Raw genomic sequence first — 20,462 nt, 5'->3', positions numbered from 1 at the left:
TAGCTCTGAATTCCAGAGTACTTGGTAACATCTCTGGTACCCAAATATTTTAAACCTACCTTTTTATGGCTACTTATTTTTAAGGGGTTGCCTATTTTATTATTTTCCGATTGCTTTTGATTTTGTGATGAACTACTGCTGCTGATATGGAGTATCCACCGGCATTCCCAGGCATAAGCAACAGGGGGGGCAATTAACATTGGGCCCCTACAGAACTATACAGCGTATTGCGGGCAAAAAATAGAGGGGAGTTTTATATCAACGAAGATCTGAAAAAAAAGAGTTGTGAAATGTTGTGTGATGAAAAGGGATTAGGACAAATATGAGGTAAGATAAGGGAGGTAATGAAACTGGAGAAAGTGAAGGATAACTTTTTTGGATTTTGCCCTGCCCTGGAAAAACTGCCCTAATGTGAGCTGTAGTTCATCATCAAAAAAGCTGATTCTTTGTTATTGAACCTCAAAGTCATGAGGGCAGTCGTTGGAACTGCTTTATGGACGACTCCAAAACCAGGAATCTGAAAGAGCACATATTATTTAAGAGGAATCCTGTATTTATTGAATAAAGCACATTGTTTATATGTCAACAGTATATATATATATGTGTGTATATATAGTTATACCTAATACGTGAGCATAAATGTGATCATCCATTTGGTAAGCTCATTTGTATACACCTGAAACAACTGAATAAAAATAGCCAATACTTAATTAACCCAGCAGCCCTAAAAAGACATGTGGATCACATTCAATATTACTTGGAGTAAGCAAGTTCGTGTAGTGAAAATTATCCCTTTTTATAGAATTACCCCATGAGTTATATTCATCTAAAACTTGATAGGAAAAGATGGTGTTTGTAATTACAAGATTGTAACTGAGATTACAGCACAAATAACTAAGTTCACCGATAGCATATATCATACCTATCGGTATTGAAAACTTTCTACACTGTGAAGTAGGTATAAAACGCTGAAGGCAGTCCACCCACCAATCCCTGGTGGTCTAGTGGTTAGGATTCGGCGCTCTCACCGCCGCGGCCCGGGTTCGATTCCCGGTCAGGGAAGTCTTTTACTCTTCTTTCTGTTTTGTTTGTGCATTGTAGAGCAAGTTATGTAAACAATCTTTGTTTGCTTAAAAACGGAGGGCGGAAATATCTGTCCACACTATTTGATATTTTCTTATTACTTATTACACGATAGTAGTTGAAGGATAGGCATGTTATTGAGTGGGAATTCTAGCATCCGTACATAGCCTTCTGTGAGAAATGACTTCATTACCATAAACTCTGTTCACATGCTTCCCTGGTGGTCTAGTGGTTAGGATTCGGCGCTCTCACCGCCGCGGCCCGGGTTCGATTCCCGGTCAGGGAAACCTTTTTCGTTCACGAACTCACGAATTCCAACGCGGCTGTAATAATAAAAACAAGTCCCAAGACCTCCTAAATGTATTTATTTCTTTCTTTAATGGATGGCATTTTATAATTACAACACTGTGAGTAAAATTACTTTTTTAGTTTAGATATTTAATATGAATTATGATTGACAGATTTCTGGCACTAATATAATTTGTTTAAGTGGTGCAGCTGCGCCGAAAACGCGCAGAAAAATGCAGCAAAAGACGTACAGACAGTAAAACATGTCATTCACAGAAGCAGTTAAAAATAAGTCTCCCTGGTGGTCTAGTGGTTAGGATTCGGCGCTCTCACCGCCGCGGCCCGGGTTCGATTCCCGGTCAGGGAACAAGCTTTTTAATCTTTTATGATTGGAACATGATTTTTATATTTTTACAAAATTAGCGCGTCTATAATTTTAAATCAGAATACTGCTAACATTGTTCAGGGAAAGCAACATTCTTATTGATAAAAGACTGACAAGCTGTTTTTTTAGGGACAACCTGGCAAGGGCTGCCTTTGATTAGCATCACTGTCTGTTCAGTGGGTAAGGTGCTTTAGAAGATGAAACCTTCGTGGTGCCTGAATCTGGGATGGGCCTCTGTATCACCTCATCAACATTTCTGTTAACATAACTTGCCATTACAAACTTATGTTAGGATTAACCAATTATTTGCATTTAGCAACCACTTAAAAATGCAGATTGAAATTTCCTGATGGTCTGCCTGTTGCCAACTGTCCAGGTGCTGGCAATGCTTTTATAATAACTGAGAACTGTGCTGCTTTTCAATAAGTGTGCAGATATCAGCTCTGCTTAGATTGCAGTAAGGACAGGGTTTAATTTTTAATTACGTAAAAGGGCCATCGCTGCTCTTTTAATCGTGGAATGAGCAGAATAGGCAAGTCATTAAACCAGAGTGCATTTATTGCTCTCCTTCAGCCTGAAGCTTGCTGTGAGTTACCTGGGAACGTTTAATGCTGCTGTCTCAGGCCATTTTCAGCTTTTTGCAGGCAGGGGAACTGAATTTGGCCATGACAACTTTCTTGCCCACTTCCCTTACTACCCCAAGCCCATTGAGCTGGTTGGCAATATGAGAAAATCATATGTGTCCTGGGAATCATGGCCAATGTGGTCACGTTATGGAGACTTTACCCTAAGATGTCTGCTTACGTACTAATTAGAGACACCGCTGATATATGAACGCATTACGTTTAACAGCTGTCATTTCAATTTTTGCTGTAGCTTGAATTGTATTTTTTTTACTTTTAATGGTTACATGAAGTGCCAAACAATTTGTGGTCTCTCTCCACAGACAGAATGTAGGGAAACCCTGTCTGGCTTCTTTATTACGTCATTCAGAGCCTGAAGTTCACCTTTCCATGACTAACTCTTGGCAGACATTCTATGGATAGAACATATACGTTAATTTTTCCAAGTCACAGGAATCTGTTCCCTAAGTACATTTCCACCTCAGAAAACATGAAGTATATGTGTGGTTTGGTTAGTGGTAGGACATTGGCTGGTTGACAGTAACATGGGTTTTCAATCTATCCTTTGATTAGAAAGGAATTCAGCAGACTCTATCGGTCACTAAGATAAAGTCTCCCATATGCTTCCCATGTGCTATACATTCATCATAATTAGGACATGAATAATCCAATAGGCACCTAATAGTAGTGTATCCTTATCTATAGCATTTACTTACAACATTATCCCGAGGGGTTTACTCACTAAAGAAGGAGTTAGCTGGAGAACTGTGGTTTTTAATTTAATCCAATGTGTTTATGCATTATTAGAGGCAATCCCTGGTAAACATATCTGCAACAACAGCTGAACCGACCCTATATAATGCATAGTTCAGGCAGTGAGGTTGTTCTCGAGGAATTTAAGGGACTTCTCATGGAATTTACAAGTAATTTACACAGAGCCATTCAAGCTGTCCTTGGAACAGAAGGTTACTATGGTTGGCCCTTCATAATGTTATGAAGTCATTGAGTAAGGATGGAACAGCAACTCTCCTGCCAACTGCCTCTGTAGTGAATAAAGCACTTATTTTAATACACTTGTTTTTTGTGAAGGCCCTTGAAGGGGAGGACACATACTTCACATTCCCATGTACAGAAATACTCAAGTACTTGACCAATAATGCCGGTAGAATTCTGATTAGGCACGGTGCTCTAAGGACAACACATTTGAGGGTATATACAATTGGGTCCCAGCCTCTGTTCATTGCCCCCCCCCCCCATGTAGATCTATAAATTAAAGAAAATAGCAAGATACGGGATGTGTACACCAGAAACAATACCCTACGGATGTGCAGACCCAGCCCTCTTTGTCGCGCTATAAAAACAATTCTAGTATTATGAAACAATTCTTATAAACGTTCTCACAACACATTAGTCATTCGTTTTACAGGCTTAGACAAAGGCAAAATCGACTAGCTTGCTACAAGCTGTAGTAATTAAAGGAGAACTGTCATCTTCATAGCTTTGAGTATTACTTAAACTAGAAATAGCTTGTGTTTTTTTGTTTGTGAATCATCTTAATTGTTTCAGAGACATTCAATTCAAAGATTAATCTCATAAAGCAGAATTGGCAGCCTGTTGGAAGGTATGTTCTCAATCATAGGATTTGAAAAAAGTGACAGGTGCTCTTTAAATTAAACTTAATAAAGGTCCCCTGGCATAGACGTGAAGAGTAGCTGTTGAGATAGGTTTGGGGGGCAAGGTTTTACTAACTTTTTACCAAATTCTGTGTCCTATTGATAGCCGTATTTATATAATTAAGGTTTTTTTTGTTTTTTTTAAACATATTCTCTGCTATTTCTACACACATTGTAACATTTGCTTACAGGGCTTTCGTGTATATCCATGTATGGATTTTAGGAGTTATTCGTCTTTGAAAATATCCCTTTTAATAATTTTCTGACTTGTAAATGTTTTTTTTCCCCCCACTCGATTAACCTTATCTGGCCCAGAGAAGACTGTTCATAGACTTTATGGAGTCACAGTCTGTCCTAGACACACATAGGGACATCTGAATCATTGTCTCTTTTTGTCTGAACATTTACAAGCAGACAAAAATGTAAGTTTCGCCATTGCAAATACAAGTAAACAGAGCTTCACCTACAGTATGCTCAGCTTTAACTAAATACACTCTGTGATCTCAGTGTTTGTAAAAGAGCTCTGGTTTCCCCTGATGCTATGGAAATATAAATTATTGATTTGCAGAATGCTCCTGTTCATAGGGTCCAAATGACCAGATGTCGCCAAATAAATAGGGGAATATTCAATAGAGAAGACAAGCTGTATTTCATTTGTTTTAATTTCTATATGTGGTGTATGGAGGGTAAAATGAGTAGACTTAACAGGCATCAAATTCTATTTGTTTGACATTCTGTACAAAGTATCCCTATCTTTAAGAATACGAAAACATAACTATTATTACATCTGAAACCCCAATATATAATAAATATTATACTATATATATATATATATATATGTATACAAATATATATAAAACATACATACACAGACACACCAGAGCTTGGATCCCTGGTCCCTGCCCTCTTGAAAAAGCACTTATTTAAAAGCTCCACACCTAGTCGTCTATCCATAATCTCCTCAACTACGAAGGTAAAAACAGAATTCCCTGAAAAAATAACAGTTAAACCCTATGAGCCTTTAAGGTAGTATATAAGCTACTTATACTGGGGCAGACAGACAAACCCTTGTTGTAGAAATTCCGATGAGAAGATACCTAGTAATCAGTATAATATATAGCACATTTTTAGTACATGTAAATGCAAGAAAATTCAAACATCTGTCAGGATTTGAAATTTGGAGGCCATGAGCCCAAATAGGACTCCTGGTGTGACTGTTGTGTTCCTGCAGAGGGAATGATGTCATAGCATGGATATAACAGCAATAGTTGGATGGAAATGTGGCCTTAATGAATAATTCCCAAGACCAGGTTACCACAAAATTTAAAATACATGGGTTTATTAGGCAAATACAGGCATAAAACAATATCACATTAATATATTTGGTTATATCTGTACTGTAACCTGTGATCTCACATCCTCAGGGCTACCAGCTACTACCAAGCTACAACTCTTATACCACTCAGCCAGCCACATAGAATGATTTATCAATGAGTTGCAAGTCCATCACCAGCTAATATGACATGTTGCCCCAGCTTTCATTATCAAGAAAAAATATACATGAACATACTGAGATCGAGAATGTGTTTTTTTTTTGTTTGTTTTTTTACACACATATAGGTGCTTTTTACACAGCATCCTTCCAATAGATTCTTAATTTTAATTTTAATTTTAAACACAATATAGTAACAAATTTATAGACTTCTGGAGTGTTCCTCATAAAACTTTCACTGAATAATGATGTACCGGTAATTATTTATACTAGATGGATGTGTATTACAAACAATGAGTTAATTAAACAGCTGATCAGGGGTATATAAGCCCTGGCACTTTAGCTGCTGTGTTGTAGTACAAGGCAGCTTGAATGTCAGCATATTTTTAATAAAACAGAATGTTTATCTCGGACCGGGTTTTCACGCCCTGATCAGACGATAAGAAAGTCGACTTGTAAACTTTTCTACAGAAACAAGACAGTGATGTTCTACACTATCAAAGATTCAGTGCCGAGCGAACAGGTTCCTGGATGGTGCAAAGGAAGAATTTATTCCATATCTAAGAGGCTTTGAGACAAACTTAAAGGAAGCGCCTTACATGGGAAAAGCTGAACTAAGTATCAATATGTCACCCCAAAAACCTAGGAAGAGAGTACATAGTGCACGTTTTTTTACGCTTATTCTGCTTGCCATCGGTGGCTTCCCTAACACAGCAAGACCAACAATACATTACAGGTGCTGTGGGAAGCGGCAACCCTTTAACTGCAGTCACGCTGAAACTCAATTTCAGCGTGGAGTTGTAGTTCATTTATATCTCAAAAGTGAATATATTTATATTACAATAAATTATAGAAATGAGAACAATGTTTTTAAATAAGCATCCAGAATTTGCACATTCAAGATGTAGACCTCTGTCTGTAAATGTGAGTATAAATAATAACGACTAATATTTTGTTCTTCTGTTGGCAGAGGTATTTTGGAAGATTCGTAACAAGAGGAACATTTTTTTTTTCAGTGGGGTTTAATAGCAGCTTAAAGACATACTTTAATAGTCCCTTTAAAGCATGACCACTTCACAACTGCGATCAACATGTGAACATCAAACAGTTAAATTCGAAAGGGTAAAAGAGGACAAAAAATGGGCTATGAGGAGGTGCATTGCTGTTCAAAGAATTACAAAAAACAGCCATTTACAACCCTAAACTTGGTGTGTTAAATTGAATTACTCACTATACATACCATGAGAATGGTCTCTTTAAAACATGTAAATACAAAAAAAAGATATACGGTAATTTTGTTTTAATAAAATAACATAATACATATGTTCTTTCTTTTTCATATTAGCTTTAATTGAACATACTATATTGCCAAATAAATGGAGCATTAGGGAGACATAAGTAACTTTCAAGCTCTGAATTTGGCTCCGATTTTAGCGACCTAACCCCTCTTTGATTGACCCAGGTGCTTAGGGGTTTGCTTTGGCCATGGTCGGGCGTAGTGGAAGTGTCCCCTCGGCCCAAGATCCTGGGTATTGTCTCATGGTCTTCCAGAGATTCAATTCCTCCCCAGTTGAGTCCATCCAATCCACAGGTTCTCCGTTGCACAGACCTATCAAGAATCCAACATTGTGATTAAACCTGGAACGTCCCCTCAAAGAATAGACACAATAAAAATAAAACACCAATGCTCCTACATGTGTCTGCTTAATACTGTCCCGAGGCCGGGTGACCTTTCAACACAGCTTTCCAATCACCAGAATGAGACATGTGCAAATAAAAGTTTGGTATAAATATAATAATAACAGTAATAATAATAATAATAATAATAATATCATGGTCCTCTTGATTATAATGCCCCTATTATACCACACAAACAAGAAGAGCGTGTGGCTCTATGTGCCATGTCTGAGGTCCCTCAATCACTAGTTCTTACACATAACACAGTACAAAGAAGAAGCTCTGCCATTAATGGGGAAGGGGATATGAGGGACAATAGATAGTGGGCTGTCCTAAATATTCTTAGTGCAAGAATGAGCTGTTTCTATATCACAACTTTTAACAAAGAAAGCAATAAATGGCTACAAAGGCTCCTCTCACCAGTTCCATTGCTCAGCCTCACTCCCCCAAGGAACTCGTTGCTGGATAGCGCTTCCCTGTCCCACACGCTCAGCTCAAGGCACATGTTCTGAAGATCTTCTGGCTTGATCCCAGTGTACACAAATGTGTGGTTGTAATTAGGATTGAGGGTCTTTTTCACTACCGGGGTCTTCCTCTTTGTGATTTTGTTTCTAAGTGGTAGCAGGTAACTATGGCAACAGAAATTCAAAATATTTTTTTACATTTTTTTTAATTAAAAGGTTATTATACATATATAGTATCTTAGGTAACAAATGGCGAAAGCTAGCTTCTTCATCTGAACATACAGCCATTTCCATCAATTTCCTTGCAAACGTATGCAGTTAACACACAGGAGAACCTTAATTTACCATAACTATAAAAAGACAAACAATGTTTATTGCTAGTAATGCTGCATTTAGGAAGCCAAATGAAATGCAATATTGTATCTGAATGTTAATTTCACTCCTTTGTGACAGATGAAAAACGTCAAAATGGGCCACAGATTCATTGCCGCATACCCTTTTACAAAGCTGTCCGAAGTTCCTCCATGTTTGACAGCTGTCAAGTTTTTGGCTTCTTTAATCCAGACGTGAAGTTCTCCTCCCTCATTTCCTTTATCTAGTAAGAAAATTACGAATGTCAATGGTATGGCCAGCAAGACAACATCTTTCACCCTAAGGGTAACTAACTCTGTTTTGCTAATTGTCTGGGTGTGTTTCAGAATCCTTGGCATGCTCTGACACATAGTGACACACACACACACACACACACACGTCTCCACTCCTAGCAGCTATGCCCTGTATGTCCTGAAGATGGGGCTCTGAGCAATGTCAAAAAGTTATTATTATTTTGCAGTATAACCAGTGCTGAAATGGGTTTTTCCATTTCTCATTTGTCAGCTGACTTTGTCTTAAACATGAGCCTTTAAAACAAAATAGATGAGCTGTTCTTGAAGCATTTACTTCAAGTTCTGTCTCAGAGACGTTTTGTTCCCATCTCTGTATCACAAGTTAGTTATCCTACATAGCCTCTAGACTGAAGCGTTTAAAAGCAAGAACTGTGGTTCTTGACTCTGCCAGAGCCATCCCTGGATATCACGTTAACCTACTTTTTCTTCTTTCGCTTCCCCGAGAGACTTTGACCGGTGGAATATACTTCAAAGAGACAACCAAATCCCCTTTGTAGGTGGAGAGGCTTCCTGTATCTGCGCTGCCCTGAAAGATAAAAATGGTTGTATTTACAACTAGCCAAATATCAATGAATATCGCAACAAAGTACACTGCTTGAAATAGATTATCCTTTGTAAGGATTGCACATGCGGCACACAAATAAACTATGAATTAAATACCCTCTGTATATCAGCGATGTAGGGAAATTGCGGCTTTCACAGCTTCTGTTGTAATTAAACATGCTTCAAAATGACATATGACATGTTTACTTTGTCCTACATGGCAGTATAATGATTTGGAGATAAAGCAGGGAATTATTTTACAAACAGGGAAGCTGACATTTGTGGGAAAATAAGCACAGTAATTTCCCATTATAAAACCTTGTCTCTTCTCCTCATCCTTCCAGATGCTAAAAGCCAAGTATGAGTCCCTGAAACCCAGAGCCTTTAATGTATGTATGTATATGTATGTAATGTATGTATGTAATGCATGTAATGCATCACCTTCCCATGCAGAGAGAGACACTCGTCCGTCATACTGTCAAAGTTCCAGGAGTCCAAAGGGAGGTTCACCTCACCAAGGAACGTGTTTCTTCCAAAGCGATCATGATGCCACACGGACAGCTGCAGAGTCCTCATAAGCAAAGCAGACTCGGGAACAGAGTACTACAGTACAGGAACACAATATGGTCTTAAAAAACACATTCAACAAATATTTATTAAATTAAACTTAAGTTCTACATGCTTTCATGTTTCCCATACGTAAGCAGTTTCCTACCCTTTATTCTTACCTGCAAAATTTCATTGTATAAAGGGTTTATTGTGTTGCGTTTAATAGTAGTTTTGCGTTTTCCTTGGCGGGATTTATCAGGCAGAAGATAAGACTTGACGTACCTACAATAGAGATATCAGTTTGGCAAGGTATAAGACCGTTTTATCCACTGTAACGAATGGTATAAGGACTCTGGCTTATTATCACATGGATAGCAAGTGTGTTCTAATTTGCTTCATTGTTATCCATCACGTTCCCATGAGTGTTTCTAGGGCAAAGTTTAAAAAGTGGTCTTTTCAACATATCAATTGAATTGTCCCATCAGCAGAAGCCTTTAATTGCTTACTATGGTGATAAGAACTTGTTTTTTTTGAGACTTGCCTCACTGAACCACTTTTTAGACATAACCCCCATCCATATCCAATTAATTCCTCTAAAAGTTACATAAAACGTCTCTACATCTCTGTGCTGTATAAAAGGCGTCACTTACGGGTTAGACCTTCTCTTCAAATCATCCCCATAAGCCAAGCTCCGGCATTCTTTCACATGAATGCTGAGTATTTGTACTTTGGCATCATATTTTAGGGAGAAAAAAATCTCTCCGGTTACAATCACATTGCCGAAGTCACCAGCTTCACTGTAAATGCTCATCATGCTGCCGAGGGTGCTCTGAAATAAGAAAAGCAACAATGACAGAGGCGTTATACATTTTATATATAAAGCTACAGCTAACCAGTATTTTACCGACAGAACAGTAAAACCAAGTAGAAATAAAATAGACCATGACCTGTACTAGTCCTGTAAGTCAATGGAAGTAATGACATGACGGGTATTTTTGTTTTAAAAGGTGTTAAAAGGTGTTAACTCATGTATGACCGAAACTATTTCGATCCCTTGATTCATTACTTTTGACTGTGAAAATGTTAGCGCGAATATTTGTTTCCCTATACAAGGCCAGCTCTAGATTTGCTGTAGAGGATCTTTTATACATCTACATGAGATGAGTTATACATACATGTGACATGAGGTGGGACTAACCAAGACAAAATCCCCCAAATAATGTATTTTTATATGTTGATCTATTACATTGTACACCAAGCACAGCGATGGAATCCGTGTCTTCATTGGGGATGGTGTGGTGGACCTGACATTGTCATATCCCTCTCTTATGCCACCTCTTATTTTTAGGTATAGCTAAAGGGTCTTTGGACTTCCTGATTCGGGAAGGAATTTACATGATCTCTCAGATTGTTTCCCAAGATGGTCTGATTCGTTTACATCAGTTGGTGCCTGGCACGTGCAACCACATACTAGTCAAGCTTCTGCGTTTATCTAAATTTCACACTTTGTCAAATCCATTCCTTGGGAGACCACCTTTCAGAGAACCCACTTTTTTTGAGAATCCACACGCTCAAGACTTTGCCAGAGGAAAATTTCTCCTCGCCACTGTGCTTCATGGGAAGGTGGAAGGACATACTACAGCAGACCATATCACAGGAGGGATGGGCGAGGATTTGCACCCTTGTGCAGACTTGCCCACTAATTACCATGGTCCAGGACAATGCCTACATCAGACCTTTTGTTAAAGCACCCCACATAACATTCCTGGACACCCTTTGTGCCGACGGTGACACAGGATGGAGGGTACATTCCTACACCTGTGGTGCTACTGGAAAACTGAAGGGTTTCCCTCACTAAAAGAGTGAATCCACTGAGTAGAAGAAAAATGAAATTGAGGAATTGGTCAAACAAGTTAAGGACCAATATGCCAGCTATATGGCCACTTAGCTAGCTTGGATTCAGTTTGTCTCTTCTACGAGTATTGGGTCTCTCCTGGGACCAGGTGCCGCTAGTAAAGGTTCCGAGCTCTCCTAGTTTCACAGTCCCTCCATTTCCTTTTTTTCTCCTCCTTGACCACGTGCGAATTTGAAATTATGCAGAAGAAGCACTTTGCATACTTATGGTGATGGATGGGGATTGTTATGTTTTCTACCCAGATTGGGCAGGATATGTTTTTGTTTGTTTCTCTTCTAATACTGCTTTCCCTACTCCTCTTCCTTACCCCATCACTGTTGAATACACATAAGACCACAGAGCAACCAGTGCAACCACAATGTAATGCCAGCCATAAACACTTACAGGTCATCTTATTGTTCTTATGGCTGATGTCAACATATCCCCCTAACTGTTTCGCAACAAGATGGCATTGAAACCTTCATCTTATTGTTAAGGTAACAGCTTGTGCAAATAACTAAGAAGAGCCTTAGAAAACAGCAGAAAATGACTAACGGTGGATGTCCCGCTGCGCAAGCTGCTCCTGGCTGTTGTTAAACGATGGATCTCCACCAGATTATCAATATCCTCATCTTCTTCTTCCTACAAAAAAAAAAAAACATGACAAGATGCGTACACGTAAGGAGCTAGGAGAAGATTTCAGCAACAACCTTATGCCTCGATATCCCAACTCTCCCCCCTTTCTCTTTGGTCAACTTTATATATGAGGCCACAAGGGGAGAGAGAGGTAACAATTACTGGTATTAAATAGTGATTTTTGTTTTTTCAAGACACATATACATGTTCAAGACATCAGTGACCAGTGAAGACATTAAAGCACAAACCATTTCAGCATTAAGTCCAGGGACAGATTTGCTTCTATCCCCCATAGGATTTCCAGCGGCTGGGGGCTCTCCTGGACGCAGGTCTATCACAGACTTACTGTAGTCTGAAATTAAAGTTCACAAGCATGTAACAGTTATAATATCCAACCAATCATTAACAGAAAGTACTTATAGGTAATGTAGTCCCGCAGAAATGTCAACCATTAGATTTTCTGTGTATCCTATGGCTTTCCACCGAATAAAACAACGTTTAAAACTTTTAACAAGATGAAAGCATATGTACAGGAAACAATACAAAATTCGTTTTTCGATCACCGGGATTGTACTCATGTGAAAATGAAATGGAGAATACATTTGCTTTATAATAATGTATGTTTCAACTAACAATTTTATCTGATGTTTTCCACACCTTGGGGTTGTCTAATGAATTAGTTTGGTTCTCCTGTAATGTTTCTAAAAATGTGATTTTGGGCAATTAAGCAGTTTTTAGCCTATTCAAGTCACTTAGCCTGTCATAGCGATGTATTTCAGCACAAGAATTGAAGTGTTCCCCATTTCTTCAATTTATTCCATGGGATGATTATTGGTAGTTCTCTTGAAACATGTCTTTCTTATTTATCACAGCATAAGATTATTAGCAGTTTTCGGCATACCTGACGGCTTTAATACTCTACGAGGATTCTTCTTGAAGATAGTTTCATTCTCATCAGCTGATCCTGCGCTTCGGTTTCCCAGACGAGTCTCCTTAAAATAAATTAAATTATGGAGGTAAGCTGCTAGACTTCTCCAACTAACTACTTTGGAAAAGATCACAACTACAACAAATTCTGATGCCAATTGCTCCATTCTATACGCAGCATGACCCAATCCCACATATATGTTTCTGAGAATGATAGGACAGTCATGGATATAAAGCAGTGGTTCCCAAAGACTAACCGTGCAGGATTTTGTAGCTGCCACATTCTAGAGTGATTAATAGAGTGATTAAGAAACCAAGACTGTAGGGTTTTCCTTGGGAATTGGGATGGGAACCATTGATTAAAAGCATACTCTATTTAAAGGTTACCATTGACATTACAATACTGTTTGAGAAGATGTGAAATACTGATATAAACTGATAAAAAAAAACTCACTCCTTCAGAGTCAGACAGGTGGTGATCCCTGGATCGGAAAGGTACGGTCAGGGTGGCTGCATTGGGCCCGCTTGTCCCATACGTTCTCTTTGTGTCTTGCAGGGTAGTAGCTCTTTCCAGCGAACTTCTCCTGATCAATTAAGGAGTAGATCAGCATCAAAACCTTTTCATTCAACATTCCAGTTATTTAAAAGGAAATTTAACATTCTACAGTATTTCTTATCCTAATTTTCACACATATGTACAATAGATTAGTCATGTTTTTTTCTATTATTATTACTCCAATGAACATGACAATTCACTTTGAGATGTTATGTGTATTAATAGCTTTGGTGCGGAGAAGCATGCCGGCGCACCCAGCAGACCCCTACATGTCAACCTTGTATACCCAGATGGTTTGAGACATTCAGACTATTATGGCGCATTCCTGTGCCAGTTCCCACCAAACAAATGGCTGCTGAAGGTATAAAGTAACAGGTCTTGTAGTAAAGTCAGAAAAAAAAAAGGCTTATCCTTTATTTGTACTTTAGCTTGAAAGCTAAAACAACGTGAGATTTCAGCCACTGCTCCAACTTCTCTCTCTGAATCAGAGATGTGGAATCCACCAAGGGTAATATGAAAGTAGTGGTATTCAGGTTGTCAATTGACAGTTGTGTGCACGATGATGTCACCGATCACAAATAATGTATCCTACGACCGTAGTGGGTATTGCCCTTTCAGTATGCCTATGCGTTCTCTTTATAACAGAGAAGCAAAGCATGGACTCACCTTGACGTGCTTGGCGTACTCTTCTTTGAGTCGATTTTATAACTGTTAAGACTCATCTGCTCCGTGGATTCAGTATCGCTCCTCTGATCTCTCAGATCTGGAGAATTAGTCACCAATCTGCATAGCAAATATAAGGAGATCGAAGGTAAATACAATTTGTAACAAAGAACTTTTATTAATTGACTAACATTAATTGGCAAACAGGCCCAATTCTCACTTCTGCAATAATTTTTAATAAACATACGGTATTTTTACTTTTACCACTACAAAACTTGGCTGCAATCTTTATAGTTATATTTGGGAATTGTCAGAGTTTTATCCTGAATTACAGGGTAAATCGGTAGAGTCTGTCTTACACCGAGTTATCCTATACTTATCTGTCTTATACTTAAGTCATTTAACGAGAGTTATTCAAGAAGGCATTGGGGATGGGCCAATTGTATGATTTTTCTATTCACTCTGATTTTATGATATCTGAGAATTTTATGCTTGAATGCAGGTAGAAATTTTGATTTTTTTTAATTTAATAGTTCTCATGATAACGATTATTAGATATATTTGTTGCCACTATTAGTGACCCACTATAACAGGTCTCTGGAAGACTAGTAACACTTAATCCTCCAGCCTCGTTAAGAGATTACTTAGCTTCTAGATTGAGATCCTGCTTGTTTAATTTGGCAAGGATGCATTTTTGAGATTTCCTGATATAAAGGTATTATTTTTTTCTGTGCTTTAGGTTCCCCTGGTGAAGGCCAAACAAGATTATAATCTATGTAGCAGAAATATTTATGGGGTCATAACTGCATGGGAAATGATCACAATCTCAAAAAATAAAATATCCCTGTCCTCTTGTGACGCTGTTCCTGTTACACATAAAAAAAACAAGGGCCACAGCCCACCTAAGGGGTCCTCATGTCGGCAGCAGCGTTAGGTTAGCCAGTGGTTTAGTTAACATGCTGGATCTCTGCCCTTTTGCCGAAACGCTTCGGGAGGCCTGGTGAATGGAGCTGATACCAGGGAGAAGACGACGAAGAAAGAAGACCGAACAAGCAAGAGAAGACGCAGCGACACAGAAACCGTCAGTGGAGAAGGCAGGAAGACATTGAGAGAAAGCATGAGAATGAGTGAGCGTGAGAGAGTGAGTGTGCGAAAGCAAAAAAAGCAATGAGATGCAGACAAAGATTTGGAGCTCTCTGCTTCATTTCTTGTTTGTTCCATTGGGGTCCCTCTTCGTTTTTTGATATTCGTACAAATTAACTAAATTGGCAGGTCTAAATTATACTAAATCCAGGAGCCCGGATTTTTAAAGACTATGGATATTTTCACCATCTAAAGTATGCACAGACCCAGGCTAAACACGGGAAACGTGAATCCCATAGCGCCAACACTTATTGGTGCCATTGCTCCCATAGCAACGAAACTACTCCTTTCCGTAGGAAATGGTAAACAGCTACATAGATTCTTTTTCACTGTCTTGCAATTGAAGAGTTTATATTTTGAGAGTACAAGAGTTGGGTTATTCAAAAATTCTTCATTATAAAATGTGTTTCCTTATAAAATACTAAAACATTCGGTTTGAAGTATGTTTTTATACACTTGGAAAGTATGTTCATTCACAATGGAGATGAGGAAAAAAACCTGCAGCTTTATATTACCCAGAAGCCTTTTGTCTTTCTTGTGGACTCCTTTGACCTTTTTTTATTTTGGGTTCATTGATCTGCTGTGAATATTCAAGGAGGGTTTGTGCAGTTGTCTCCCTTTTGTTTCCTGCAAACATGACACAATGTAAAGTCAGAAAACCCCTAAGAAACAGCAAGTCCATTCCAAATACACACACACACTAACCAAAATGTTGGACATTTCTGATCAAATGTTCCTTACTCACCCAGAGGCTTGCGTCTGAGAGAAATTCTCACCAAATCACTCCCAAGTCGGTTTGCAAAACGATTCACCCTTTGGTCGTAAAACCAATCGCCGGTTGATTTCTTAAGTTCACTATACATAAAATAATAATAGTAAAAAAATTCTGGGTCAGTTGACTTCGTGCTACACCATTTCATGATATTTTTTTTTTTAAATCAGCTTGGTAGGGATGTCACTGAAATAATAATAACAATAAATACTTTATAAATATACCGCGTGTAATACATGTCACCACATATTTATTTTGTGGAAATGGGATGCCTAAACTCACGCTTCTTTCATGCAGACGTTGCATTTCCAGCCACCGCTGGGCGTTTCCATCCTGCAGTCTTTACAAACCAAGTGGTTGCAGCCTCGACACATGTTGGCTTTGGCACCTGATCTGACCACGTTCTGCTGGCAGCGGGCACAGTTTCTTTCGCTGTACCGCTGGCTACCCCTTTTTGCCCCTTTTCTCCTGATATCAAGAAGCTCATTCTTCAATCGTCTGTTAAGAATAATTATGACATTGATGACAAGCCACTGAAAATACAAAAATACCCCAGCATTTTGGCAGCTTTTACCCAATTGGGATAATTAAACATTTCATTTGAAACTATATGGGCAAAAGGTTACTGTAGTTTAACAATGCAACAAATCATAGGGGTGATGCTCATTAAAAAGTAATTATAAAAAGGTACCAGGCCGAAATGGCAATTAACCCTGACGTAGAATGTTAAACAGCAAAAACAAAGGTCGCTGGTGGTCAGTGAGTTTTGGCCCGTATTCAGACCCAAGTACACTTCAATGAACACACTTAGGTTAGAATATGACTTTATCAAGTGTGAGATATCACCTCTGGTTCCATCGGTGAATAAACCCAAGCGAGATGCCTGCATTGAGTAGTCATAACATTGTTTTCTACCTTACCGTATACGCCTATCTTCTGCCTTCCGGAGCTCCTCATCTCGCTGAAGAACCTGCAAGATGAGCTCTCTTTCTTTCTCAGATAAGAAAGAAAGATTGACAACTTCAGTCGTTTGTGTCATTGTCACTCCGCGGCTTCCGTGCTCATGGGAACAGCCCTAGAAACAACAGGAAAAAAAGAACAGCGCTGAGCGAAAAATATTTGATATACGTTTCTTCTGCCATTTTCAAAAAAGGAGCATGTTGTAGGCCCGGACTTCCTTCATTTACAAAATACGTGTTAAGCATTTTGAATCTTTACTTGAGTAAAATAAACATTTTACACAAAGACTTTTCCTGTCTTTTGTCATAGAAAACAAACTCCCCTTTATCTGTCATCCACATATTTATTTTAGGAAAAAGTAGAAAAAAGTATCTTCTATGCCTAAACAGGTATTAAAAAAACCCCCCAAAAACTGGATATTTACAGACAAGTTTAAGCTTATGTAAACTACATGTGTTTGTTCGCATATTTCCCTTTAAACAATGACCAAACCCAGATAAAGAACTTTACGTCATTAAGCTATTAAACTGTTCGGTTTGATGATGTAATAAAATCTGTATACCTAAATAGCAGATCCATGGAATTATGGTAATCCCATGTGGAACACACCCAGAAAAGAGGTTTTAAGTTTTTTTTTAAAGTGGCCTTTGTTCATATAGAGAGCAAAAGGTAGACAGAAACACCTATACTATTACAGGAATCCTAACCAAGATCAAATGAGGTTATGCCCTTGATATGCACTACCCAAGAAGGTGCAAGGAACACAGAGACTCAGAGCATTAGAACCAGCACCACAACTCCTGAGGGTAACATGATTGTTGTTGCTGCTATAGTAACATGGTTTTGTTGGCATTTGAAAATTGTTCCGATAGCAATGGACAGATAGCAGCAGCCTCACAACGTTACAGGGAAAAAAAGAGGGAAGCCGGCAGTGTCACCACATAGGACATACGTTGCCGTCATCATAGGTTCGTATCCAGCTAGTGGCCACACACTAAAGGACCCGATCAAATATGACGCTGATGAAGCAATGTCGGGCAGCAGCCCACCACATGGCCAGCCCAGGGCTGGTCGGTAGTGAAAGGGTTAACGAGCCAACTCAAAAAACCCAAACAAAACAATTGCAATATAATGAGACTAGAGTTTTGATGGTTGGTGTTGGTTATGCTTAAAAAGATAGGTGTATTGGTATTCCGGGCAGTAGAATATTTAGTTGGTTGCGCATTGTGGCCTAGGAGTACAGCTGCAGATCCCTCTGCCACATAAGAAGGAGCAAAATGGCCCTTATGCACAATCAGGCAGCACCACTACTGAACAGGCCAATTAAAAGGGAGGTCACTGATGTCCCCAACCGACCCATTAACACTATGGAGTTTTAAACAGAAACACTCTACAAGGTACAGTGAAGCCAAGGCGCTTATTGTTTGCCTTCATTGCTTATAGTCATGGAAAAAAAACGTTAACGCCTGGCGTCTCTCTGAGAGATAAAGCTTGCTGTACACTCAGCAGGGAGTATGCAATGAGCAATGCGCTTTAGGACTCCGTAGGGGTTTATCAATGCATTGCATTAGAAGATTTTGCTTAGGGCGGCTCACCCAGCTTTATCTATTCAACGTCCAGCTTTAAATAATTTAGCATAGTTTCATTTTTTTTTTTTTTTTCCAATAAGGGTGTTTTTTTCTTTTTGGAGGCCTTTTCTTTTTTTCCTCTTTCATTAAGGAGGGGGGTCATCTTCTAATCGAGCAAACATTTTCTTAAGTGTTAAAAATAAAGGTTACTTAAATATGTAGGGTAAAATGGCGGTGGACAAATATTAATTAAATTTAATATGGTTAATTTATTATTGTTGACAGCCAGGGAACATATTTTTCAGAAGCTTGCGTGTAGTTGCGAGATTCCTGTAGAGAGACCTTTCCTTCCATGGCTTATGGTAGAAAGCTAGGGAGGGAGGCTGAGGGGGCTGGTGAGCCAGGCATGCGGAAGACTGACATAGCAAGACAAAGTTGCTATGTGACATAATGTACGTTGAATGCTCTGTAGTTGAGTAAAATGTCACCTCACAGTATGGGGTAGGTTGATGAGGCTATCTAGCAGGAGTAGACTAATTAGGAATTTTACATATCAGGGCGATTTAAACACAAGACAGCGCCTTTCCACAGGCCACCACAACTGTCCGAGACACAGAGCAGCAAAGGGGAATTAGCTCAAATGGTAGAGCGCTCGCTTAGCATGCGAGAGGTAGCGGGATCGATGCCCGCATTCTCCACTTGATTATTTTTTTTTTCTTTATCCTATTTGTTTTCATTCCAGCTGTAACCAATGTTTATTTTGTAACAACTTTGTTCTATTTTACCTGATTACAAATAAAAAAATTACAAATATACTACTCAGCTTAGGTTGAATGGTCTATTAAAATGGGATATAATGTATGTCCACATGCTGTGTAATTACAAAATTGATTGCCTTCATTAAAGCAATTGACTCTCTACATAATATGCTTGGATTAGGCTTATAAATATTAATGAAATCACACAGAAAGCAATGGGTTTGGACCACAGTCATGTTTTCTAACTCTGTTTGCTCGCTTTGTTCTAAAGTTACAGAGGCGGAATGTTTATTAAATTATATATATGTTTAATTAATCTTTTTTTTTTAAGATAGTAATTATATTTATTTTACTTTTGGGTTAGCTTGAAGAAGCAATAATAAAAAAATCTTGCACCATTTTGTTAACTAGCTGGCATATAATTATGTGGGGAGGGGGTTTCAAATTTTTAGGGGTTTTTTTTTGTTTGTTTTTTTAAAATGATTTGTACTAAATGTTGGATTATTCATATAAGAAAATATCAAAAAAGAAAAGCTTCTGGTCTTTGAAAAATCCAACTAAATTATTTGACTGGGTAAACTAAACAAAAAAAAAAAAACCAAAACATTCTTTAGGGTATAAAATATTTTTATATCTTATTTTTTGATTATTATATAAAAGCACCTGATAATTCAGTGCTGTTTGTGTGGGTGCTCACTTTACAATTACGACAATGCAATGCGGGGAGGACGCCGTGATGACATCACAGAGACGTATCTATATTTTCCAGAGTAACAGGGAAATAAATAGGCTGGATATCCCACAAAACACTGCTCAGAAAGAAAGCATGTAACATAGCACTAATCAATTGGAGAAGGTGTTTGTCTGACCCAGCCCAAACAGCATAACTTGGAAAGGGAGGTTCCTTAGCAAATTAATAATACCCGGAGCGAGAGACGGCTCACAAACAGTGACCTCTCCTCTACGACAAGCAATGGGCTGCTGAAGTAAACAGTTATCTGATACATTATTCATAGTGAAGTGCTAAGTTTCTGAAAAGCATAACTCAATGCTTTCAAAAACACGTCTTGTTTAATGTAACGCCGTGCAATGTTTAATCCAGGGTTCTCCACACTCCACATCGATGGACACTTTGCTAACTGC

The 20,462-nt window shown here is 38.6% G+C and overlaps 1 protein-coding gene and 4 non-coding genes across 5 annotated transcripts; 4 read left to right on the top strand and 1 right to left on the bottom strand.

Moving 5' to 3' along the window:
- The first annotated feature begins 990 nt into the window (after nt 1–990).
- TRNAE-CUC (transfer RNA glutamic acid (anticodon CUC)) lies at nt 991–1,062 on the top strand. Its single transcript has one exon. It is a non-coding gene; the product is annotated as a tRNA-Glu (tRNA).
- A 235-nt stretch (nt 1,063–1,297) lies between these two features.
- Nucleotides 1,298–1,369, top strand: TRNAE-CUC (transfer RNA glutamic acid (anticodon CUC)). The gene has a single exon. It is a non-coding gene; the product is annotated as a tRNA-Glu (tRNA).
- A 297-nt stretch (nt 1,370–1,666) lies between these two features.
- On the top strand, nt 1,667–1,738 carry TRNAE-CUC (transfer RNA glutamic acid (anticodon CUC)). Its single transcript has one exon. It is a non-coding gene; the product is annotated as a tRNA-Glu (tRNA).
- Nucleotides 1,739–7,010: 5,272 nt separating this feature from the next.
- LOC149298266 (synaptotagmin-like protein 4) lies at nt 7,011–17,072 on the bottom strand. Its single transcript, XM_089487697.1, has 16 exons — nt 16,954–17,072; nt 16,316–16,531; nt 16,007–16,116; nt 15,777–15,888; nt 14,122–14,238; nt 13,354–13,483; nt 12,874–12,964; nt 12,221–12,324; nt 11,892–11,978; nt 10,093–10,271; nt 9,622–9,724; nt 9,335–9,496; nt 8,771–8,876; nt 8,181–8,280; nt 7,642–7,850; nt 7,011–7,153 (listed from the first exon to the last, which is right to left on the bottom strand). The coding sequence occupies exons 1-16, from the start codon at nt 17,070–17,072 to the stop codon at nt 7,011–7,013; spliced, it is 2,088 nt and encodes a 695-aa protein (XP_089343823.1).
- Nucleotides 17,073–19,186: 2,114 nt separating this feature from the next.
- Nucleotides 19,187–19,259, top strand: TRNAA-AGC (transfer RNA alanine (anticodon AGC)). Its single transcript has one exon. It is a non-coding gene; the product is annotated as a tRNA-Ala (tRNA).
- Nucleotides 19,260–20,462: the final 1,203 nt, after the last annotated feature.

This window comes from Sceloporus occidentalis, unplaced genomic scaffold, assembly GCF_023333645.1.
Source record: "Sceloporus occidentalis isolate IW3139 unplaced genomic scaffold, rSceOcc1.0.p SCAF_34, whole genome shotgun sequence".
NCBI lineage: Eukaryota > Metazoa > Chordata > Lepidosauria > Squamata > Phrynosomatidae > Sceloporus > Sceloporus occidentalis.
The sequence above is the reverse complement of the archived record's forward strand: the minus strand, read 5'-3'. Positions and strand labels throughout refer to the sequence as shown.